The 25,695-nt window shown below is 34.2% G+C and overlaps 2 protein-coding genes across 2 annotated transcripts in view; both read left to right on the top strand.

Annotated features, from left to right (window-relative positions):
- Positions 1–270: 270 nt before the first annotated feature.
- On the top strand, positions 271–7,392 carry LOC129222965 (uncharacterized). Its single transcript, XM_054857527.1, has 2 exons — positions 271–1,070; positions 7,362–7,392. Exons 1-2 carry the CDS (start codon positions 271–273, stop codon positions 7,390–7,392), a joined length of 831 nt encoding a protein of 276 aa, XP_054713502.1.
- Positions 5,725–25,695, top strand: part of LOC129222018 (40S ribosomal protein SA-like) — a 46,250-nt gene continuing 26,279 nt past the window's right edge. The window contains exons 1-2 of the mRNA XM_054856433.1: positions 5,725–5,831; positions 7,362–7,528. Coding sequence (XP_054712408.1) covers positions 7,396–7,528 — 133 coding nt within the window. The 5' untranslated portion in view covers positions 5,725–5,831; positions 7,362–7,395. The remainder of the gene's footprint in view (positions 5,832–7,361; positions 7,529–25,695) is intronic.

Genomic DNA, 25,695 nt, shown 5'->3' with positions numbered 1-25,695 from the left:
AAAGAATATCACTGCAATTTTGAGGTACTTGACCAAGAAAAAATATGTTCTAAAATACCAACTTTGAAGTTAAATCCATGTGCGCAAGAATTGAATAAAAGAAATATAATTTTGACAGATCAATTGATTCCAAAAGAAACAGAATCTCAAGACATAGATTTATTAATTGGAGCTGATGTAGCAGGTAAGCTTCTCTCTGGAAAAGTCATAGTTCTGCCATGTGGACTCGTAGCTGTCGGAACACATCTTGGATGGACCTTGATGGGGAAGATGTCGATTGATTATCCTGATGACAATTCTACAATGGTGGTAACAAATTTATTTATGAAAGATTTTACCATTCCAGAAACGTGGAACTTAGATGCAACAGCGATTACTGGTCCGATCGCTAAAAAAGACATGGAAGAAAAAGAAATAAAAGATAACTTTGAATCTAAAAAAGATGAAAATGAAGTAAAAAAGACCACTAATGAAGATCCGGTGGAAGTTGATGACGTGCAATCAAATGAAGAGGATGCTTCAGAAGAAAGTGCAAAACCTGTTACTCCTGTCGAAGAATTGATGGATACTAAAACAGAAACAGATGTAAAAGAAGAAAATATAGATGAGAAAGAAGAAAGTATAGATGAAGAAGAAGATAAAGAAAATGATACATTTTCTAAAGAGAAAATAGTTACATCTGTTGAGCACGAAAATGATGCCAGTGTTGAGCATTTAGATAAAAATTTACCCATCTCTGACCCCGAGCATTTCGATGAAAGTTTACCCATCTCTGATCCTGAGCAGGAAGGCCGAGCTAACCAGTTGCTTTCTTCTGATCTAGAAGACTCTGAAGAAGCAAAAAGGGTTGAGAATCCAGACGACCTTCTTTCCAGGAGCTACCCAGCTAAACAGTTGCTGAAAATGAAATGGTGGGAGAACCCAATTCGGTTAAAGAAGAATGAAGACGAATGGACACAATTTGATTTGGTTTTCAATGATGAAGAAATTTCCCGAGAAAAGCGAAGGAGTGCTGTGATAAATACCCAAGTCAGTGTGGAAAGCGAAGATATGTTTCACAGGTACTCAAAGTATCCAAGACTCATTAGAATCATTGGATGGATTTATAGGTTCTACTTGAATTCGAAGTCTAAAAATTCTAAACAAAAAGGAAATCTAAGTGTACAGGAGATGAAAAATGCGGAAAAAAGTTTACTGAAGATGGTACAACGAGAATCATTTCCAGAAGGAACCTATGCACAACGAATTAGACAACTTAATCCCGTGCTTGATAAAAGTGGTCTCCTAAGAGTAGAAACGAGAATTTTTAGAAGAAAAGATAAAAAGAATTTTCGATTGCCAATAATTTTGACATCGCAACACCGAATCGTAAACATGCTCATAGAAAGTAAACATCAGGAACTTAGACATGCTGGAGTTCAGGCGCTGATGAATCATCTCAGAGAGAACTATTGGATTATCCAGAACCGGAAAACGGTTAGAAAAGCTAAGCCTCCTTCTGTAGGTGAAATTGTTCTCATAGGATCAGACAACCTAAAACGGTTGCAATGGCCACTTGGACGAATCCTTGAAGTCCTACCAGGCAAGGATGGCATTGTCAGAGTTGTCCGCATAAAAACTAAGTCCGGAATAGTCACACGTCCTGTGCAACGTGTATACAGTTTAGAAATAACAGAAAACTATGAAGGTACACTTTTGAGAGATAAAGTCACTACTCGGAAGAACCAGGAACCAGTGGTAACGCGAAGTGGACGAATAGTAAAAGAACCCAAGAGACTAGGCTTCACAGCAGATTGAGTTCTTCATTGGTGAAGAGCTCAAGGTGGGAGGATGTCGCGATCAAGGTTAGCTTGAACTTTTATTTTTTGAACTTTTCCTTTCGCCCACCGCTTTCCTGATTTGAAGTGAACTGATTGAGATAAAAAATAAATAGAATCGTTAGAACACCGAAGATGATTTTTCAATACAGTCCGATTTTTAAAGCATGCTCTTTGAATTTGTAAATATTGTTAATATACTGATTGTTTTTTCGTTTTGATAGTACTGTGAATTTTTTAGTCAACTTTAATAACTCTTCATGAAGTCAAAAGATGCAAACGCCCAGAAAGAATCGGAAAATGGTAAGATTTTTACCTGAAATTTAAACTCAAGATACCGATTATTACAAACTTAGATCATTTCAAAAGTCTTGCTTAAATTAATTGCAAAAATTTTGTCTGTTAACAAGTTACTGCAAAACATGGATATCCACACACATATTTCATAAATTTTCAATTCATAATGTGTTATGTTTGTGAAAAAGGCATTAATTTAAAAAATAATCAAGCCAAAAAATATGTGCTATTTTTCGCTTTCAATTATAAAGTTAAGATGTATCATATTCATATGCGCACAGTTTCATATAATATGCAACGCAAAATATTCTCCCAGTTTCACTGACATTTAAAATTTCTTCCCCCTGAAATATATCAAAACTGAAAAACAGGAAGGAAAAAAATTTCGTATCAACAAAACTGGGCGGGGGGGGGGGGGATTGCATTCTAATCTCATTCATTAATTTGTTTCTGTGCTTAAATATAAACATAGATCATTGGGCTTTCTGTTTTAAGATTTTAAGTCCGCGCGCAATGCGCAGTCGCTGTGGGAAATTTGTGATATCCGCGATTTAACATCTACTTGCAATTGTTGGATCTGTTTTATTAGTCTTGATGGGGGAATTTCATTTCCTAAGAGAACTTTTGAATAATTGTTAGATCTTAGATCTGTTCTAACCTTGCAATTGCAGTCCGAGATAAACAAACCCTATGAGCTGAGAGTAAGTACGTAAGAGTTTAGGGAAAATTAGTGATTTTCAAACTTTAATTACTCCAACCCATGATGTCCCTGGGGGTTGAATTTTTGTATATGTACTCAATGGCCCCCAAGAATATGTATACAAAAAATCATTACGGTAGCCCCCCCCCCCCCCCCGGGGGCTGTGATAGAACCCTGGGAAGGTACAATTAGGGGGGTAAAAATGAGGGGGGAAAAGGGAGGGGGTCAAATGGCACAAAAGGCACATCAGTAGGGCACAAGGAATGTGTGTGCGAAATTTCAGCTTGATTCATTTTTTCGTCTGGGCCCTGTCAAAGAAAGCGAAAACTTTTTTGAACAGCGATTTTTTAACTTTAATGCCTCCTCCCCCTGATGGTCCAGGGGATTGTATTTTGGTTTACGGCGTCAGGGGCCACTAGAGATTGAGTGTACCAAAAATCAACTCCGGGGGTCTTCATGGGGCTGAGATACAGAGGGGTGAAAAACCCAAAAAACCCCAACTTGTTCTGTCGTGTAATCTTGTTCTTGGTCGCTTTTATTTTCTTTCGTCTTCAGCGGTGGATTTGCTTGTGTTGGCTGCTGACGTTTGGTTTCCTTGGCGGGGCGGGACGCTCCCGCGTCCCGTGATTGATGGAACACGGAAGAATGATCTTTTATGGAGTCCGATTTGTAAATTTGTTACTCTAAGTTGTAAATATTTTGTTAATATAGTGAGTTTTTCGTTTAGATAGTATTGTGCATTTTCTTTATTCAATTTCAATAACTCTCTGAGCAATTAAAGATGCAAGCGCCCAAAAAGAATCGGCAAACGATAAGATTTTTACCTACAATTTCAATTTAAGATACCGATTAGTACATTTTTGAAACGTTTATACGCCATTACGTTTACCCCCAACGCTGACGTAGCAGTTGCGAATGAAATAAAAGTTACTGAAAACTGTGATCAAAAATTAAGTACTAATGTCAAAATAATGCATAACTTAAAGAAAAACAGTTCAATCTCGCACCTGGAAGAAAAATATAATAAAAACACATGTCTTAAAATTCATTTCGAGTGCCAAACTATAGATAATCCTGCTATCTAGCAACCATGCTGCCAAAGTTTTCGCCAAGCCTTCCACCAGTCACATGATGTATCCATGAACTAATTTTTTCGATTCGATTCGATTCAGAGTCACAACTGACTTCAACTGTATTTATGTCGAGGACTGCATACTAAGTGCCTTGCCTCCATTATTTTATATACCGATAGATGGCAGCACCATCACCGGATCGAACAGTTAGTGAGAATTTTGAACTAGTCCAGGAGCTAATAGCTACCTAGTACTAGCACCCCCAGAGGTATCGTTTCACTTGGAGGACATTGAGACCACGAGCATATTTAACGTCGCCCAGTCCCCATTAATGACGACGGTGGGTCTTCGACCAGCGAGGATCGAACCCGAGGCCCTCCGGTCCCGAGTCCAATGCCTTACCAATCAGGCTACCACGGCCCTAATTTTTAACCGACTTCAAAAAGGAGGCGGTTATCAGTTCATACCGTATGTATGTTTTTTTTTTTTTTTGTTTGTCCACTCATAGCGTCCCACCTAGTGAACCGATTTTGATGATTCTTTTTTTAATGGATAGAGGATGGCTCAACTTAGGTCCCATTACTTTGTTTGACCATATTTGTTCTTTAGAAAAAAAGTTATGGGCAAAAAACAGTAAATTTCCCTATTAAATGATTAAAATGATATTGTAGCGAAGTTCGCACTTTTCATCCGTGGATAACGGTGGCTCAGTGGTAGAATTCTCGTCTCCCACACGAGCGACCCGGGATCAAATCCCGACTAGGACAAAGTGAATTTTACTAAAATTTCGTTTCTACTGTTTCCCGTATTTTCTCGAATGTTCTATTAATTTCTGTATCTTTTCAAGTCTGGAAAGTTCCAGCACTTTTTCAAGTTGTATATAAGGAGATGTAACGTTCATTCGTGGTTCTGAATAAAGATCTCGAGTTGAGACTAACGAGTATTTGCTTAATTTGGCTTTCACATTGTCTTCGCTATCTTCATCTACGCGACAATATAAAACTCATTGTTATAAAAGTTTGGTGCCATATAACTGTAACATTAATAGTAATTGTAATGATAATTTTGAATAAAGGCTTTTCTAAAGCAATACAGTGATATAGAGCCGCACTTCTTACTAGGTAACTTCTTACTTTTACCGAAATATCTACATTTACACTAAAAAGAATGAAATAAAACAATTTTGAAAAAAAAATAGAACCGACTTCAAAATTGCTCTAAAAAGTGAAAAATAATTTTATTCTTTAAACACCATCGATAATACTTTTAAACATAATTTTTGAAGTTGGCGCAAAAACAAAAAGTAAAATCCATTGTAACCATGCTTCGTTCATATTTTTATCAAAAAATCATCCAAACTTAGGAACGGAACATTTACATCGTTACTCAAATATGCTGTCATCAATGCGTAATGCATGTGGTAGTGAAGAAACTGGACGTGGTTAAATTTATACTTGTAGTTGAGTTATGGCTGTGAATGATTTTATCGATCGTTTTTGCGCCAACTTCAAAAATTATGTTTAAAAGTATTATCGATGGTGTTTAAAGAATAAAATTATTTTTCACTTTTTAGAGCAATTTTGAAGTCGGTTCTATTTTTTTTCAAAATTGTTTTATTTCATCAGCAAGTCTGAGAAAGCTCGGTCTATTCTTTATTATTAGTCTATGCATAAAACGACATCGGAAGCAACCGGTTAACCGGTAGCTCTCAAGAACGCTGCGGTAGCAACTAGAGGGACTCTAGTAGCAACCCATTACTCATCGGTCGACCGGTAAGGTTCGGATCAGTTGTTCTATGCGAACGTAGACATAGATTTTTTTTTTTTTTTTCAGTTAAGCTTAACTAGCACTATTCGTTTAAAAACCGTGAACCGCGGAGTGCTTTCGCCTATTCGCCGCGCTTTATCATCGTTACGGCGTCATCTCCCAGTGGCATTATTGAGGGTAAGTCCAACATATTGCAAAAGAATTTGTAAAAATAGCAAGGAATATTTTGCCAAAATGCTATCACAATTTCTTCCAACGGCTTTGTTTCAAAAAATTACTATACTGATCTTTTCTGCTTAGCATAATCTTAATTTCAACGATGTTACAGCATCCACGTGTACCAATTGCTATGTCTCAATTGTGACATGAATTTTCTATTTGATTTCTTGCAACTTTTAAGTTTCATGATAATCCTTTCGAAATGATTATTTTTAAGTAAACATAATATTTATGCATTCTTGAATGTTTATCAATCTTAAGTAAGAAAATAAATTACTATATTAGGGTTAAGTCAACACGCCATTTTCATAGATCCATTTAAAGAAGTTATAAAAACAAAAATAGTTCAAATGCAAATGAACTCTAGATGCAGCGAAATTGTAAGAGGAAGTGGAAAGATGTTCGCTAAATTTGCGACATTTTGAATGTAGTGGATGTTAAGAAACTTCGTGTGTCCTAAATGATTTAAGGACATACGACATACATTCGATAACTTGAAACTTTTTGAGCTAATTGTTCAAAAGATCCATAAACTATTTAGAAGAGACACTGGACACTATGGATCAATGCACCTTGTATTTTTAAACAAATTTCTGTATTGCTCTTGTTTGGTAAGTTACAAATGCCGGCTGCATATTTTAACGTTCCCTTAGATAATGATATTGAAAAGATGCAAATACAATTGAAAGAACATGCTGGTTTATTGTGGTACTGTACTTGCTTTCAGTTTGAAATTTTTGCTGTTAGAATACTTGAAAAAAACTCAATCTAACTTAGTAAATACCACAATAGTAAGCTTTTTAAAGCTTACTACTGTTTAACAAAATGAGAAGTTGGGAAAGGTATTAATTGCGTACTCTAAGTATAATTAAAGCCCATTTTCCACTGCAAAATTCTTTTGATAAAGCGCCCTTTTTTGATCTTGAGGAGACATTGATTATGTTAAAAATCATCAAGCAAACAAGAAATGCATGTGGTTTCCACCTTTTCTCTCTTACGATTTCAGTTTACATATAATTCAGAATTTTACCAAAAATAAATCTAACGAGTGGAGTTCTTAAAATAAAGGATGTGCCAGATCTACTGTTTTTTTGCCAAATACCAACAAATATTTGGTTTACATTCTACCCGAGTATTTATTAAGTATTGTAAACTGGTTTATTATATGAATTTAAATTAGAGAATGTTTTCCTGTTAACTGTCCTTAACATCTGCATTATGTGTAGTTAAATTGTAATAAATTATTTTAAAGGTGTTAAGCAAATTAATTGTGAAAAATTAACATTCACGTAATTTTCTGCCCTTGAATGCTTATATGGCCAATAAATACTTTTATCAAAAGGGTTAGTGCAGAAACAATACTTAACTTATACTCGGTTTGTGTGAGGGGGGGAGCAACCTCTGGATTAAGTGTTGCTGAAGTTCATTTCAAAGCAGTGATTTTATAACTTCAAGAATTTTTATTGATATTGTTTTACTAATCTTTAGGTCTGCCAACGTAACTCAAACGGCAAACTGAAAGATGTCGGGAGGAATTCCATCTTTAGCATTGAAAGATGAAGATGTTACGAAGTTTCTTGCTTCCGGTACCCATATTGGGGCAACTAATTTAGATTTTCAAATGGAACAGTATGTCTTCAAAAGAAGATCAGATGGTTAGTACGTCTTTATTTGTCCTTAGTCGTTATGTTTTTTCCCAGATTGTTACATCCTTGTTATATTGTGCTTTTTGTGGGACAAAGAAAAAGCTTAATATAACCGAGGTCATAAAAGATAGTTATCCACCCAACATTCAAGTTAATTAGCACTCGGTTTTTTTTTTTTTTTGGACATGATTTGCAATGTTATTAACAGATATACTGTCACACGTAGGTATTAAAATTTACGTAAGATTGAAATTTAATTTTATTTTAAGTGTCAGAAAGGTAGAAAAAGCAACTAAATATGATCTGTCTTAGATACTGTGAGATAAAAATTCCAATACCCTTTTGCTTCAATTAGACTCTCTAATTGTTTCCATTACCTGTAAAAAGGATGCAGGGCTCCGCTCCCAAATGGTTCGCTTTTTCCGCCTAAGTCCCCTTTTCAGGGTAAAGTCTGCTTTTTTACAGTGTTCTTACGCTCCTTCATAACTCCTCCAATACTCCTTCATTTCGGAAATTTTTTTGAAGGGCCCTTCAAACTCCTTCACTTTGGTTTGAACTCCTTTTTTTATTTCAAGACTATAGGCTTCTTCTATGACAGAAACTTAAAATACTTCGGTTGACAAAACTTACCTTCATCACAAGGGCGATTTTGATGTAGTAATTTCGTATATTTATTTTTTCATAAAGATATGATTTACAAATTGATCATACAGGGCTTATAGTCCTCCTATATTTCCTATATTTTCACAATTTGTCAGATATTCTCCTATATTTTCCTACTAACTCCTATATTTTTTTTGTCTGATGTTAAATGCTACCCAAAAACCTTTGATCCATTTTTTTTCTTCTTTCTCCTCTGTACTTTGCACTCTTATATCTTTAATGCATATGTTTTACACTTCTGTTTGATTATTTTTTATAAAACATACAAAATATAGAATGCTTTACTTGCAACTTTTAACTTGTTTTCAATTAATTCTTTTTCTTTTAATGAGTTTACTTTGTAATTTTAATAGTATACATGTTAACTTTAAGTGTACTGCTGTAAAGATTTTTAAAGCTTTTAATTTTGTCACATATAATCTTACATGTAATTCAAATGACCGATTGTAGCTCAAACGATTGTTTTTGAAAATGCCCTGTACAGATTTTGGTACCAATTCAACTTTGAGTACTTCAAATGTTTCAAAGCTTGTAGCTTGCTGAAAAAATAACTATCTCAATGAAATAAGTTTCATTTTAGGCAGTGGTTGCGGCACCGACCGCCGGAAATGCAATGAAGTACCGGCCTCCTTCTGCGCATGCGCAGAGTAGAAATTAATGCCTTGGGGTCGGGATTGTTTTATGAACTCGACCAAGAGGGCGTTACGATGGGCGGGATCTAATTTCAACAGCCGACCAATGATATTCTATGCGGTCGGACAAATTATGTATGGCCGACCACACAAATTAAGATTCTTTCCCAATGACCATGCTGAGCGGTTGGACGAATTATGTATGGCAGACCACCTTAAATTAAGATACTTTCCCAATGACCATGCTGAGCGGTCGGACGAAATATGTATGGCCGACCACACAGTCTAAGCGGTCGGACAAATTATGAGGTCTAGTCTCTGCCCATACGTAAATAGCATACGTTAATCGTGACGTCATCGCACGAGCACATCGTATCGGACGCTAGCAACTTACGCACTCACCGTACGTACGGTAACTGCGGTAGTCTCTGCCCAAAAATACCGGAAGTTCGTTAATACTCGCTGGGATAACGAACGTACGGTAAGCATTAAACCACGCCTTTCTTCCTGTCCCTGTAAGCCAATGGAAAATTAGAATCGTTGACATGAGAACGCTCAGGAGACGAGGCTAGCCTCAGTTGTTTTGTTTTGATTCTCCTTCCGACGTCTGCTTTCAATCATAGAAAGATGGAAAAAAAATTCTTGTTATTACTTACACCACTCGGGTACCCAAATCAGAAAAAAAAGGGGCACAAAAGAAGAACCTTTTGACCTAAGAATCATAATGATAATAAAAAAAAGCATTTTTGTTGGAGTTTTTACCATTTTTTTTTGGAGCATTCAGTAACAAATTCCTAAAATTTAAAATATCAACTAGCAAAGAAAACAAAGCAATGGAAGGTTCTAATTAAATTCATTTTTAATATTTCTTCATTGATCTGTCAATATGATAATGAAATTACAAAATATTCCTAATGTAGCGAAATATCATTCTTTGAAACATTATTTTGAATTGTTTTGTAAATTATCAAAATAGCTTTAACACTATAATATTTTTTAAGAATTTGGCTCAAAGTACTTTTGGACCAACTCTCAAATAAAAAACAGGCATTTCTGGCACCATGGACATATTCACCGGGGGGGGGGGGGGCATTTGTCAATGGAGTTTGAAAGTGTATACATCTTCTTCCAAGTACATTAAAAAAGAAAAATTACTGGTGTTGAGTTAATACTGCTATCATTTCAGAATTGCATTGCTTCCAAAATCTTGGGGGGAGGGGGGGGGCTAAAAGACCAGTCCCCAAACTGTGCAAATTATGGCCCTGCCCAGGAGGACACTGAACTTTAATCTTTGGGAGGAAAAAAAGTCTTGAATTATTTGCCGAATGGAATGCCACAAATATTGTCGCTGAATGAGGATAATTTTACCTAATAAAACTCCTAATTTTGCTGAAGCGGCAAAAAAATTTATCGAATTAGGAAAATTTTGGGAGGTCACAACGACTTTGCATTGGGACTTTCCTGGGCCTGCCCTCCCCTTCCATGTTGAGATGGTGACACCCTTGTCTGGCTCTGATCTATAAATTTTAGGCCCCCCTGGCAAAAAATTAGCAGAGCCCCTAACTGGCTACTGGAGTTCTAAGCCACTGAAAGCCGGGGGCCCATTTAGTATAGTGAGCCGCCCCGCGCTGCAGGTAAGTAGATCTGGAGCAGGGGCTAACTGAGCCCAGGCCCAAGGAGTTTAGAAACCCATTCTCTTTAAGTATCCAATGAATGAAATTTAATTTGTATTTATTAGGCTTTACATATGCAATTACGAAAAGAAAAATAATTGCTAAAATGTTTTTTCGTGAATTTCTTTCTATTTGTAGTTTGAAAATTAAAACATCATTCAGAACAATTTGCATAACAGATTATCTAATAGTCGATAATATTAATTTCTGTGACTGCCTGTCCCTAAACGCATCTCCTCTGAACTGGAAATATCTGCCAAGTCAATACTGGTACTGTTGAATACATCACACTCTAGGATTCCCCGTACCTGCCATTTTTGTTCTAAACTGTTGGATGGGGACCTGAAGACAGCTGTTTTTTGATCCAGGTCAGAAGACGAGTAATCTCTGGTCTAGCACTCCCAGAGGTATTAATTCTTTGAAGGACTTTGACTGCGACATATTTAACTTGCCCCAGTCACCATTAACAAACATGGAAGATCTTTGACCGGCTGACATCGGACCTTGGACCCTTCGGGTAAGCAGGGGTCCTCCCCCAAGAGCAAAAGCACCCCCCAAAAAATACCTCTCAATTTTCTTCCCCCCCCTTCCCTTAGAAATTCTATTGGCGTGGTCTGTACCATGACCCCTTCCAGGTGGGCACCCCTGAGTTAAGAGTCTGACACCTTACGAATCCGGCCAACACACCCCACCTTTGGATACGGGTTGTTAATCTCTGTATTTATTGCACCCTGTCTCACCCCTCTGAACCTTGAGGGGCCAGATATCCAGTACTGATTATGTCTTGAGGATATCCAAGGATGTCATGATACCCTAAAAAGCATAAAATCTTTGAGGCGAATGGCAAACGAGTTGGCGTGCAAAATGGGCAGGGGAGTTGGGCCCCCTAGTCTAAACTATTTATTTCTGTGTTTATCTTCTCCGGATTGGCCGTGTCTACCTGTACCACTGGATACAGGGCAAATAGGGGAAGCCATTTCCACTTTTTAACGCCCCTCTAAACCTTTAGGGGCTTCCATTTCTGAGGATATTCTGGGATGTCTCGACACCCCTAAAATCATTAATAGTCACCTGCTGCAAGTGGCTTTGAGCGCCCACAGGTGGCAACCGGGGGTTGGCGAGCCAAACGAGCAGGAGGCAGAGCCTCTAAAATTCCATTACAACTATACTGCAGTTTGTACAGAATATGTTTTAATATTCCTTTTTATAATAAAATGACAGCTTAAATAAAGAAATTTGTTTGAAATCAGTCGAAGGTATACAAATAAAGTGCATATTGAAGAAACAACAATGAACATTGATGTAAATGTGCATTTATTGGTTCCGCAACTGTGTAAAATTTTGTGATGTGTATTATGGGAATGATGATATGTATAGTGAAGAACAGGAATTCCAGATCCATCAATTGGGTGGTAAGGGAACCCTCTGAATTTTAGAAACAATCAAATTTGGCACTATTGTGTGTACGCAGTTTGTTTTCTTCCTATATAATCTATTGCGCACAAATCTTTAGACCCCCCCCCCCCCCCCCCACCATGGAAAATTGTGAAATGAGACCCTACTGTAGCTTAAGGGAGTCCTACGGAAGTATACATGTGTACCTGAGCTTACAGCTATTATGTGCAAAGTCTATGATGGCTGCTGAGTGATGAATTTGCTGCTTTGAGTGTTCAACACAAAGAAGCAGAAATATTGGAATGCATCAAAAGACAAGTATTTCAGGAGTCTTATACAATGTGTTGAATAGTTTAGATGCAAAGTTTGTCAAACTTTTTTTCTGACCAAAATGTTCAGATTAACCTCACAGCAATGAAACATTGCTTTCCATCAGCAATATTACCAGCTCATTTGCTCATTCATCATTATGGGATTACCAACTAATTTACCTCATCATTCGGCAAACACAACATCATTTTTAATTCCTAGTATTCATTTATATTTACTGATGGGAGTGAAGTAACAGATCTTGCAGCTTGGCCCTAGAAACATTGTTGTTTATTTTATTTGTACAAATTAATATTATTCGACACGCAAATGGATCATATATTAAACCTATAAATAAATAAAATTCTCAACCTGACCGTCTCAAATTTCATGAAAGTTTCAGAAGCCCTACTCTCTGACATCTTAAATGTAACAGTAAAACCCCTCCAAACGGCCACCCCACTGATGTGAACAATATTTTATTCTCCGATTTCAAAGAAAATAACATTGTTAAATCTCTGACCTGCGGACACCCCTCCATTGCCGACAAAAAAATTGTCCCATTAGTGTCCGTATTAGAGGGGTTTTACTGTATATAATTTTTAAAAAACTTTCATACATGATTAGTAATTAATTTCTGAAAGTTGTTAAAAAGCACAGACTTCTTTCTAACTTGCTGGCAGTGCGTAAAATTTTATAATTCAAGCTTTATGAGAGCTACAGAGCTGTATTATAACTCACTTTGAAGAGAAAGACATGCACTTCAGTTAAATGTGTAACTTAAATACTTTACGGAAAAAAAATCCCCTTTCCCAAAATTTTCAAATTAAAAAAAAATTGAGAATAGTGTCATTTTTTAAAAAAGAGTATGATTTTTACTGTATTTTAGTGAATAGGGCCAAACATTTTCAGAGTGGGACTACAACAAAATTTTAAAAAGTACATAATTTTAAAATTATTGGAATAAAAAAATGTTTAACTTACAAATCAGAGATGAAAGATAATGAAATTATCTTTAAAATGCGCTATTGTACAGCTCTGTAGTTCAAAAAAAAAAAAATTTATAACTAGTGATGTGCTGGATCGTTAAAAGTTCAGATCTGCGGATAGGGATCACTAGTGTCTAGATCCGTGAGAACTACTTGTGGGTCAGTACACGCCAGAAACTGAAAGTAGATAAATTTTAAATCGTGGAACAACAAAGAAATTGCTATTACTCGCAAGCATAAAGGTTTAACATTGAACTCAAAATTTTCTTTTATTGTGTAAACAAGATTATAACTCCTACTTGGAAATTCCTAACAAATATTCAACGCAGAAAATTTTATTCTTTCAACTAGTCCCAATATTTAAACGCACCTATATAAGATCTCGCTGTTCAAACTGCGAAAAACACTACGTTGGTTTTTAATTAATATCTTCATTAATTCATAGGTGTCCACCAAGGGAAGGTCAGACTACGGCATTGAAAATTTTAGGAAGGTTTGTTTTCAAGGGTATTTTTCTCTGTTGTATTTGGGGGAAGAGGTGGACACCCCTGAGTAATTAGTGTTACAAAGATGAGACCAAGCTAAGAACACAAAGGTCAAGTCACTTTTTGAGCGTAAAAAAGAATGAACAAAATCGTTTCATCTGTTTGGGAGCTACGATTCCACAAACACACACAAATATACATGTCAAACTTATTATCTCTTTCCTAATAGAGTCGGGGTTTAAAAATTAACTTTTTCAATTTCTGAAATGATACCTTATTTAACAAAATGAAAACACTTAACTTACATAGAATTTAAGAGTGTTTCATGCCTATCTATATTTAGAATTCAAATATGTGTTGAAATTTAAGAATATAAAAGATTTGTTTAAGATCTGGAAAAAACAGATAAGGATACACATCTTTATCTTCCCTCGGACATCCAGCATAACACTAGTCAGGATTTTTTTAAGCCAATTTTTTGTAAAAATTATCCTACAATATTTGTTGCAACTGTTCTGAGCCCACTCTGAACATTTGGGATGCATTCATTATAATACATTACAAAAAAAAAAAAAAAATCCTGAATTTTTGAGACACAATGTCAAAATATAAAATTGTGAAAAAATATTTTTATCTGAAATTATTGTGTTGTTACACATCAAAGTAAGGCATATGCAGTTTTCTTTAAAATGAGCTATTATGCAACTCTGAAGCTCCCATAGAACTTGAGTTAGGTATAAAATTTCAAAACACTGCCGGGAAAATAGTGTTTTACAAACTCAGACATTAGTTACTGATCAATTGTGTAAGATAGATTTTTTTTTAAAGTTTATATACATTTGAGGTGTCAGAGAGTAGTAGGACTTCGCAAAGTTTCTTGAAAATCTGAAACGATCAGCTTGAGAATTTTGTTTATTTTATTGCTTGGTTTAAAATGGAATGACCCACATACCTGTCGGAAAATAATTAATCTGTACAAACAAAATCAACAGCAAATTTCGTAGGGCCATGGAGCAAGATCTTTTACTTCACTCTTATCAATAAATATAAATGAACGCTAGGAATTAAAAATGACGTTGTGTTTGTAGAACAGTGACGAAGAATGTACTCGCAAATTAGCTGGTAATCCTCTATACAGGAGGGAAAGCAATGTTTCACTTCTGTGGCGTTAATCACTTAACTTTTGATCTATTTATATAAAGTTTGACAAACCTTGCATCAAAAATATCCAACGCGTGTGATGATTCTTCAATACTTTTCTTTCGATAAGTTCCAATAGTTCAGCAAGTCTCATAAAACTCATTGCGCGGCGAATACAGCAGCCATCTTTGTTTTGACTCTTAAACGTACGTACGAAAGGTTTACGCCAGAAAAATCATGGCGTTAATTTACCGTACGTTCGCGTTTTGGCAGCTGCCTTTTGCGTCCGGTAAGAAAGGGCAGAGACTAGCGAATTTTGTTGCGTACGTAAAAGTGACATCACGGGTGGGCGTTGCATGCGTTAAATTTTTACGTATTGGGCAGAGACTAGGCCTCTATGTATGGCAGACCACACAAATTAAGATTCTTTCCCAATGAGTCTAAGCGGTCGGACGAATTATGTATGGCAGACCACACAAATTAAGATACTTTCCTAATGACCATGCTGAGCGGTCGGACGAAATATGTATGGCCGACTACGCAAATTAAGATATATACATCGAGCGAAATGATAGTTCTGGAATTAATATAGATATTAAAACGGCATACACGATCTGTAATTATGCTTTAATCATAATTCAATTATTCGATGCGATACATCGACCATCTCCGACCCATGCCCTCGAGTGACGCTGCTTTGGGTCGGACATGATTCAAATAGACCTTATGAAATTCTATGGAGGTCGGATGTATAATATGAGACTTAATATGAATTTCCAGTGAAATACTATATTTAGCGATAATTTAATAAGAATTAAGGTAGATTTACGGCGACTAACCGATGTGTGTCACCGCCGGTCGTATAATACGGCAGGAATTCTTTTCCAGGGTGGCGACAGATCAGGGAAAATTGATTTTGTGAAGAAAAAAAAAATTTTTTTTTGCTTTACAAAATTAAGTACTTTAATTCCCTACGCACTTTCCGCCAATTATCTGTTCAAAAAAAAAAGTAAAATTAATGAGGTGCGATTATACACTGCCGCATATTTGTGCATCTTTTTTCCTCAACATCAAATTATTGAATCTTACTTATTAACCACAGGATGAACTTCCTAGGATTGCTTCTGTGTCTGTTAGGTTGTTTATTTTACCTAGCTTAAAATTTCCTTTTACGCTTTCAATGCTACGTAAAATAAACAACCATACAGGCAAAGAGGAAGCCTTCATTAATGCCTTAGCTCCTTTGCCTTTATTCCATTGTCTCGAAGTAATTAGTGTACTGTAATCACGATTTCAAGAAGAAATCTTTGGTTTTTGAATTAATGCTGATAAAAGCTTAAAAGTTATTACTTCTTCGCGTTTTTAATTTAATTGCTAAAATTGAACTAAACTTTTGTTTTTTGCCGTTATACTATTTTTTGTCACCACAGATTATAAAGGTTTTCTTTTCTTCAGGCTTAAGTGATTCTTTAATTTTATAACCAAGTTGTATTTTTCTTTTATATATTTTGAAATTGTTTTTTTTTTTCTTTTATTTCAAAGTTGTTTGTTCCAAAAGCAATCTAAGATTTTTTTTCATTACATACTGTTAAAATCATTTGAAATAGAGTTAACTTGTGTGCTTAAGTAAATATCTTTTGTCGGATGTCTTGATGTCTTTTCGTTCATAAGCTCATTACTTTTTGCATTGAGAAAGGCTTTCCCTGAAACGCCAAAACATGTGTCTGCTGTAATCGGCAATTTGTGCTTTTTTGACGTTGTTTTTCTTACTTTAAATATCTTTATTTTTTTATTGTTAAAATGTTGTATTCATTCATTAAAACCTATATTCTTGATTAGAGAAAAGTTCTCTATGGGATGGATGTCAAATGGTTTCATCTGTTTTGCATAAATATGTCAATTAGTTATATAAGAATAACTACATTACTTCTATTTTTTTCACTAGTACTTGTTATTATTGCAACAATTATTATACTGTTCGGAAACTTAGTTCAAAATAATTTCAATTACTTTTTAGTTCTATCATAAATACACATGTTTTTGAGGGAAATTTTAATAGTTTCTTAAAATTCTTATGCTAAGTGGTTTCTGGAAGTAAAGTATTTTTTTTTTTTTTTTAATTTTCTCTGATCTTTCCATGTAGAAAAATTTAATATACTGTTTTGTAGGGGTTTTTTTTCCAAAAAAATTGACTTGATATGTTTTTTTTAAATCATTTTATTAAAAAAGTAACATCTTTTAAAAATATATCTTTAGTTCAACAACTTTACACAACTTAAAACATTTAAAATACTGCATTTTATGCAAACATACAATGGATTTCAAGTAGAGCAAAGAAAAAAACCCATTGTTATTGGTAACGTAAATCAGGGAAATTTGGTGAACTTAATCAGGGAAAAGTCAGGGAACTTTTTTTCACAATTCCTGTCGCCACCCTGTTTTCCGAACTCTGACTCATGCCCTCGAGCGCGAAATTCTAGGGAAGAAATCCGTAGACTATTCATTTTGAATTCTTTTAAACAGTTTTCGAATATTCAATGTTCGATTTGAAACTCGCACCGCGTTCCATGATGCTAGCCATTTTTACACGAACCACGCACGCACGCACGCACATGGTCGGAAGTAGTTGGAACTAGTGGCGTCGCTAGCTGGAACCGCCACGCGAAGTGAAGGAGGCGTGTCAATCCGTAACGTTGACGGACCGTTGAAAGTGTCAGATTTGCGCATGCACAAGTTTCTAGGTCGGATACCGAATCCAGCTCCGACGGTCGGTGCCGCAACCACTGCGTTCATTTTATAGGATTTTGTCTGCTTTTTTCAAATATGTATCCATGGAAAAACATTCCTATTATTTTTCCATTTTATGTGGAGATTTTCCAAAAATGTCAGGAATTGGTCCTCATCTCAGAAATTTGGTTTTTTTTGGCTCATTTTTTTTATCTTCTCGGTTACGGTTACAAATTGCAGAGGATAATGGATAGTTCTATGTTCCACTTGGGCTCTTCTAACACTCCTTTCGTCTGGCATATTAGGTCAAATTCAAACTTGATACATGTGTATACATATATATACACACACATTAACTGTAAGTTATGGATAATGTCATTAGAATGAGTGACGGGTAATTGGATCGGCCACTTTAATGAAGCAAATCCTTAAAAAAGAATTAAAATCAAACATGCTGCTTAAATGAATTGAGCATATGAGACTGATCATTTCTCTCTCTCTCCGACAAACGTGATGCATTAGAGCAGTCTTTTTTTTTTTTTTTTTTTTTTTTTTTTTTTTTTTTTTTTTTTTTTTTTTTTTGACTTTGTTTAGTAAAATAAGTTTTTTTTCTGTAAATAGTGGAACAATGTTGCACACTTTTTGTAACGATTGTCTCGAGACATGGAGTCGACGGGACTTTTCGTTAATGTTAGCATTGAAACGATGAGGTACCAATACCAAGGACTACGGGTAGATTGATGACATTGAAAAAAGGGTGTTTAAATTAATTACTACCTAGTTTTAGCAATTAAAAAGAGATGCATTTTTCGAAGCACATAAATTAAAATCTAAATTTTGTAATTGCTTTTTTATACTGTTTTGTGATTAAATTTTTAAAATAATCTGAGAATGGATATTTTGGGTGCGAGGTATAATCTTCTAATGATATCTCGTAAGTTCTCTGAAATTGTATGTAGAATTCCATGTTAAAAAAAAAGAAAACTGCACACACAGTTTTTAATTGAATTAAAATTTTCTTAAACAAACATGATTCTTTTTAGTGACGGTGGGTACAAAAATTCATTTACTCTCACATCTGTGACTCATGCAAAATAAAATTGTATTGATACTGTCGCTTTGTTTTTTTATACAGTGCTCCAAACATATTTGATACTACACTTTTTCAAAATTCCTATATATTTTTCTACAAAACTCCTATATTTTTCCATTTAAACTCCTATATTTTTCCTTTTAAACTCCTATATATTTTGCTATCAAACTCCTATATTTTTCCTTTTAAATTCCTATATATTTTTTCTCACTTGCTATGAGCCCTGATCATAGAAGTTATACAAGTTGAAGGTGAAAATATTATTAGATGACTAAGACATATAAAGTAGACCATGCTTAAATGGTGCTTGGCTGATTTTTCCCCTCTCCATACTCTCATCTGCAAATGTCAGTGTTTCTAATTATTATTTAAATACTTAAAAAATACATAAGCAGATGTACTACATTAAGAAGTGATTGTGTTAAAAAAAAAAACAATTGTTTAGCAAATCGCAGTTATGATATTGTAACGTCCAACAAGTGATGTCATGCCTTGAGAGGGGTGGATGAGTTCATGAAATTGTGACAAGAAGAAGAGGGTGACAAAAAGTAACATCACACAGTTATTGTAACAGTATGTTTATAAAAAATATGACATTGTGACAAGAGGAGGAGTAAGATAAAGTGTGACACTTTGTGACAAAGAAGGAAGGGGTCAAATATTTGAAAAGAAAAAGTGCAACATCATTTAAGGGCAGCCCATTAGTACTCCTTCAAAACTCCTTCATTTTATTTCCGAAATTGAGTACAAACCCTGTTTTAAAGTTTTGGTCCGTTTAGTCCGCTTTTAAAATTAATTGTTCTTAAAAATCAAACTTTAAAAGTTTTAATTAGGTTAAAAAGTACTGTGTCTGTTACTTCCAAACATGCGACAGAGGTACCTTTCTTCTTTTCAACCTGACTTTCCGGTATTATTTTGCTCCAGATTGATGTCATTGCTCCTCCTTTAAACTGTTGCAGCATGGAAATCTAGCAAATGGAGAGGTTTGGGGGAGGAGTTATGACTTCAAATTATTTTTCCAGGGATTGTATGCATTGGAAAAACCTTGAAAATTGCTTGAAAAAGATTAAAAACTTTTAAAAAGAGAGTTTTTTAGTGCTTTAAATTGGCAGAAAATCATTAAATATGCTTTAAAATTTTTTAAGAAGATTTCATCTGTGCATTTTTCTGAAATTGTTTTCAACATGAAGCATCACGAAAAATTGCTTCCTGTGTTTGCGAGTGTAACCTTTCTGCATCTTGTTAATATTTTATTTTGCCAATCAGAAGTTATTTTGAAGTATTTTATGTTTGATTTCAATAGATAACTTTTTTTTTTTTCGGAACCATGGCAACATCAAACTTACCACCGAAAAATGCTTGTCGTTTTTAAGATTTCAATTTCTTTGCAGTTTGTAAATATTTTGATACTTTTGGCAATCAGAAGTTATTTTGACACACAACACCACCTCAGATTTGCTTATTTTCTGTTTGATTTTAATGATAACAAACTTTCTTTCTTTTTTTGGTACCAGCACTTACTCAGACTTCAAAGAAAATTCCTTGTTGTGTTTGAGATTTCAATCTTTTTGCATCTTGTAAATATTTTAGGCAATCAACATATTTTATGTTAGTTTTAGTAAACAATAAATTTATTTTTGGAAAACATGCCAACAGTGAAAGTCAGGGTTCGTACGGGTCATGGAAATCCTGGAAAGTCACGGAAAAAAAATAACAGAATTTCAGGCCTGGAAAAGTCATGGAAATTTTCATTGAAAGTAGTCATGGAAATTTATTTCAAGTCATGGAAAAATTTCTTGGATAAAGAGAAAGGAACAGTAGCTAAAGGAGCATTAGAAATCTTGAGTGATTTGACAGTATAGCGCATAAAAGCTATTAAAGGTGGAAAATTGAATGATCCAAAAATCAAATCTGAATTTTGAAATCTCATTGCATCCACTTCTGTTGCAGCCGCTTTCCATTTTTTGCGATGTGATTTTACTTCCTGGACATCACTTATTTTGAATTTTCTGTTATTTTCAACACTTCTTATGTTTCATATTCTGTAGTAGCAAAATTTCATGTTCTTAGTTTTGCTACTCCCACTCAAAAAAAAAGCAATTCAATTGCATGCGAGTTTGATTCCATCACTCGTAAGGACTTTATTATTAAATTTATCAGAGTTTATCTTAATTTGTTGAATGTTTTAGAAAATAAAGATCTTAAGTCAGGAGATAGAATACAGAAAAAGAAGAATTCTGATGCTCTAAAACAGGAGTGCCAGACATAGGGCATGCAAAACTATTCCATGCGACCCACTGCTAAGTTCAATGTCCGGAATTAAACGTGTTCTGGAATTTCTGAACCTATTAATTTATATGCATTTGAAAATATGCAAATTTGTAAACAAAACAAATATACTTTTGAATCAGAAGATTGATTCATTACTGAATGGTTTTTTCAAAAAAGATCTGGTTTAGAAAAACATAAAGAACTAAACTATGTGGCTTTAGTTTAAAGAACCAAAATACTGTCAAGTTACGTGGATTAAAGGCACTGTTGACACTAAAAGGTAACTTTTGAAGCAAATTTATTGAAACTTAGTGATGACTCATTCAACCTTTTTCACATTCAATATCATTCTGCCTGTTTTTAAAGAAATATCAGACATTCAAGCATCATCATATTCGCTTCACTGCATTTTTGCTTTACTTAAATTTATATGATGAAGACAAATAAGAATAGTTTAGTTTTTTAAGTGTGCACTTATATTTTTTCCATTACGAGTAAGTGCTTCAATGAGGCTGAGGCATTCGTATAGATGTTTTGCTAATGCTCATTTCCATATATTGCTAAGTTTGAGATTAAATAGCAGAGCTGCCAAGTGCTCCGTTTTTCCCGGAGTTTCTCCGATTTTTATTGCGTACTCCGAAAATCCGATTTATTCCAAAAAACTCCGATTTTTCGACTTTTCTTCACTTTTCGTTTTCAGATGAAATTTCCTTATCCTTGAAGGCAGGAATTATGTACAAACTCAACAAAATAGAAGACAATTTGATGCTTTGGAAGCATTAGTATCAGGATAAACACTGTTTTTGATCGAGCGTTTCAGCTTCACGCGTGTAAAACATTGCCGCCATGTTTCGTCATTCACAAGATGGAAGTCGACGGTGCTAAGTGCCTAAGTTTTCAAAGACAGAGGAGATTTGGGTGTTTTCCTTAACTGAAAAATCATTAAAGTAAAGTAAAATGTGCTACATTTTTTTTTTAAATATTTTAAATAATTTTCTTGAGAAATGAAAAAAATCATTCTATTTAAAATTTCATCTTATCCTCACTGCTTTGGAAGTTATTGTGCTAAATATTCTCAATTAAATTGTAGTTTCATGAGGATTTAAGTTATTTGTATGGAACAAGTTCAAGCATTTCTATCCTAATTTTTGACTTAGTCGCCATATTTGGTCATTTTGTGAGATTTAAGCACTTAAGTCTCTTTTAATGACCTAGTTTCCAAAAACGGAATAAGATGCATTTTGCAATGCAAACTATTGAAAATAATTCAAAATGGGCCTTTTTTTTTTCAGAAAAATTCTTAATTATTTTCTTGAAATATTTAAAAAAAAAATTTCAGAATATTATTTTATCCTCATTGGTTTAGATGCTAATCTACTATATACTGATTATTTTGTCTAAATTATAGTTTTTAAGGATTATTAATTATTGATAGTTACTTTTTTGCAACTAACTCAAAAATCTATTACCCTTTTTTTTTTTCGTAGTCGCCATGTTTGGTCATCCGCAAAATGTAAGTAGACGAGACTATTAATCGCCTAAGTTTCCGAAAATAGAATTGTATATTTATCTCAATACAAACTATTAAAAATAACATACAATGCAAAGAAAAAAATGTTTTTTTTTAAGGGAAATTTTATCTGTATTTGATCCTCATTGTCTTGGAGGCTTTGTAGAAGCTATTTCATTTGAACTGCTGTTTCCTGTTGGCTTCTCATTTATTTATTCTTTTTTTGCAGAAAGATCAGAAACCTATTTTAACTTAAATTTTCCATGTGTAAAAAAAAGTATTGAATAATACTCTTTTAGAATGTGCTAAGTCCTATTCATTTATTTATTTATGAAAGTTTTAACCCCCCCCCCCCCATTTTGTATTTCAAAATTTAGCGATAGTGTTGGAAACTAAAGTTTTGGGGTCTAGTGGCCACTTGGAAAATTCCTGAGAATTGATCTTTACTATGAAGTTATACATAAGAACTCTACTTCCAAGCACGAGAAGTAAATTATGTATTTTATTCTTCAATATGTTCTTATGCAATGCATTTTTAATACACGTATATGCATTAAAAATATTTAAAAAAGAGATTGCAGTTTTATTAAATCAAACAGTTATGTTTTTTTTACTTTTCATTATGTAGCTACGTGGACGATGCTTTTTTTTTTTTTTGGTAAAATAATTTTATTTTAATCTTGGTTGTAGCTTTGCTGAAAATCAAACATGAAAATTCAGAAAAGCATCATAGTGGTGTTTAAAACTTATAGAAGGTTGTGGTACAGAAGGAAGGCTTAGCAATGGCTGCGATTTCTTGCTCCTATTTTAACCCTCGTTGCTCCTATTTTTTCCCTTCATTGCTCCTATTTTTTTATCTTGAGGTTGGCAGCTATGAAATAGTGCTATTCTCTTTGTGTAACAAGGTCATGAAAAGTTTCATTGAAGTCATGAAAAAGTCTTGGAAAAGTCATGGAATTTTTTTCATCCAAATAGAGTATGAACCCTGGAAAGTACTTGGAGAAAATTTGATTATTGGAATTATTTTGATACTTTTGGAAACTGGAAGCTATTTTGACACGTGCTATCACAAATTATAATATTTTATTTTTAAAAACTAAAAAAACTAAAAACTGAATTGCTTTAATATTTCCTTGTATCTTTATTATTGAAAATACTCATTGAGTCTTTTCATTTTGAAAATATAGCTGTATGAATCTGAAATTATACATTTGTTGATTACATTAAGTTATTCAGTAAATCAGGTTCAAATTTACATTCATTGTATTTATCACTTAAGCAGCATTTGCATGGTTTTGGGTGTGGTGACTTCGATAAAATATTTTCTTACTCATTTTTATACATACAGACCAGCCCGCTTATTGGAATATTGGATAAAAGAGTATCCCGCTTAATATAATAAATTTCCAGTGCACTACACCGTTAATTTGTTGTTTTTGCCCCGGATAATGGAGCATTCCGCTTCATCGCATTGATGTGCCAAATTGCATATTCCATTAAGTAGGCTCAACTGTACTTGAAGACAGTTACAATAACTTGGTGGCAGAACAACTAAATATATATGTATGAAGAAATGATTTAGACATATAGCATACTAATAAATGATTTGGGCAAACCTCTAATATTTTTGAACTAAGGCTGTAGGGTAGCTAGAAACTACCATATTAGGGTTGAAAATATGTGTTAAAAACAAGCGTTTAGGGTGGAGGGGAACTACCGTATGACTTCTAAGTTATGCATTCTTTATAAACTGGTTTATGTGAAAAATTTTGTTTAATGGCTATGTTAATTGTAATGAATATCGAAAAGGCTTAACTAGGTATGCAATGATTCATCGGTCACTTAGCTGATTATTTATAATCAGCCAGTTTTCACCTGTTAATTAGAAAAACTAAAAATACTTCTTATGGTTAGTTAGCAAATTGTCTTAATTTAGCAGCAGGCAGCTTATTTGCCTTGGGTGCTTCTCTGGGTTTAACTATGAATGGTCTTCCCAAGGTCCTCTTTTTAATTTAAATCCTCTTATCCTTTTTCTGTAGCTGAAAAATCTTTCGCCATCCTGGTCATTCTTCCTTTCTTTGTTGCAAATCCTGAGTTCTACAACCAAGCACAAACCTTTTTTGTTTTAATATGGATGCATTGAAAGAATAATATTCAGAAAACCAGAAAATTATTTTGGGCAGTTTTTAAAAACTTTCATGCTGAGATTTGTGGAAGGTAGTAAATTATTGAAAACCAGGCTTGACTCACTGAAAGCGTTTCATGCAATTAATATACATATGACAGGCATTTTGAAGTTTGGAACAATATTTTTTGGAATTTTTTTCAAATATAAACCAAACCGAACTTTAAGGGGGGGGGGGGTTGAACCCTATGGGGGATCCCCACCCCTTGTATAGAGCCCTGAAGGTATTTAATTTTTTGAAAAATACTTGAATGAATAATATTAAGCCCCCCTGAAAATGGAGTAATAGTTAATTTTTTTTTAAATATTTAAATGAACTCATTATTTTATCAATAAATTCTTAACTACAGCTAACCTGATGCTCATATGCATCCTCACCTAGAACACCTTCACTGTCCTGATTAACTGATTCAACTAAATTCTTAAAAATAAATTACTCAATTTTGCATCTCTGTACAATTTTACAGCATTAGAACGGAAAATGTTGAATTTATTTTTTATCTGTAAATAAAAAGTTGTTCCAAGAGGTTTCGGGTTTATTTATCATAAATTTTACAAAGAAAAGCCTAAGCTCTCTATTTTTATTACAAACTAGTGTCACCCGCAAGGCTCTGCCTGTAGTAGAAAATTAAAAGGTCTTTTGGTTCGCCTGGTATATTTACAAATAATGGATGACGAATTTCTCGCCCATTGGCTATGTTCATTTGCTCTCCCATTCGACGTCATAATTTCGTAATTTACTCGTTCATCTTATTATAACTTTGCTCTGGAAAATGTTAAAATTGAAATAGAAAAAGAACAAAATTGAATTTTCAAAAGATTGCTTTGAGGTGCACACCCCTGTGGCTACAAACTTAACTTTGTGCCTAATTTCATGAAAATCGATCGATGGGTCTAGGCGCTATGAGCGTCACAGAGATCCAGACATCTTCCAGACAGAGAGACTTTGAGCTTTATTATTACTAATGAAAATTTATAATTTTTTAAGTGTTTATTGAACAGCCAACTAATTCAGGTCCCTTCTCTTTCTTGTGGTAAACCTGAGATTTTATAATAAATTTGGAAAATGCTAGAATATTGTGTTTTGAGACAAACAATGCAATA

The sequence above is a fragment of the Uloborus diversus genome, chromosome 5 (assembly GCF_026930045.1).
Source record: "Uloborus diversus isolate 005 chromosome 5, Udiv.v.3.1, whole genome shotgun sequence".
NCBI lineage: Eukaryota > Metazoa > Arthropoda > Arachnida > Araneae > Uloboridae > Uloborus > Uloborus diversus.
Note: the sequence above shows the minus strand (reverse complement) of the source record. Positions and strands in the feature narration are given on the sequence as shown.

Excerpts from the sequence above, each read along its gene's own strand:
- LOC129222965 (XM_054857527.1), top strand. The coding sequence starts at position 271 with ATGTCGATTGATTATCCTGATGACAATTCTACAATGGTGGTAACAAAT. Across the intron at positions 1,071-7,361 it reads ATGTTTCACAGGTACTCAAA|GTCTGCCAACGTAACTCAAA; the intron begins GTATCCAAGACT and ends ACTAATCTTTAG.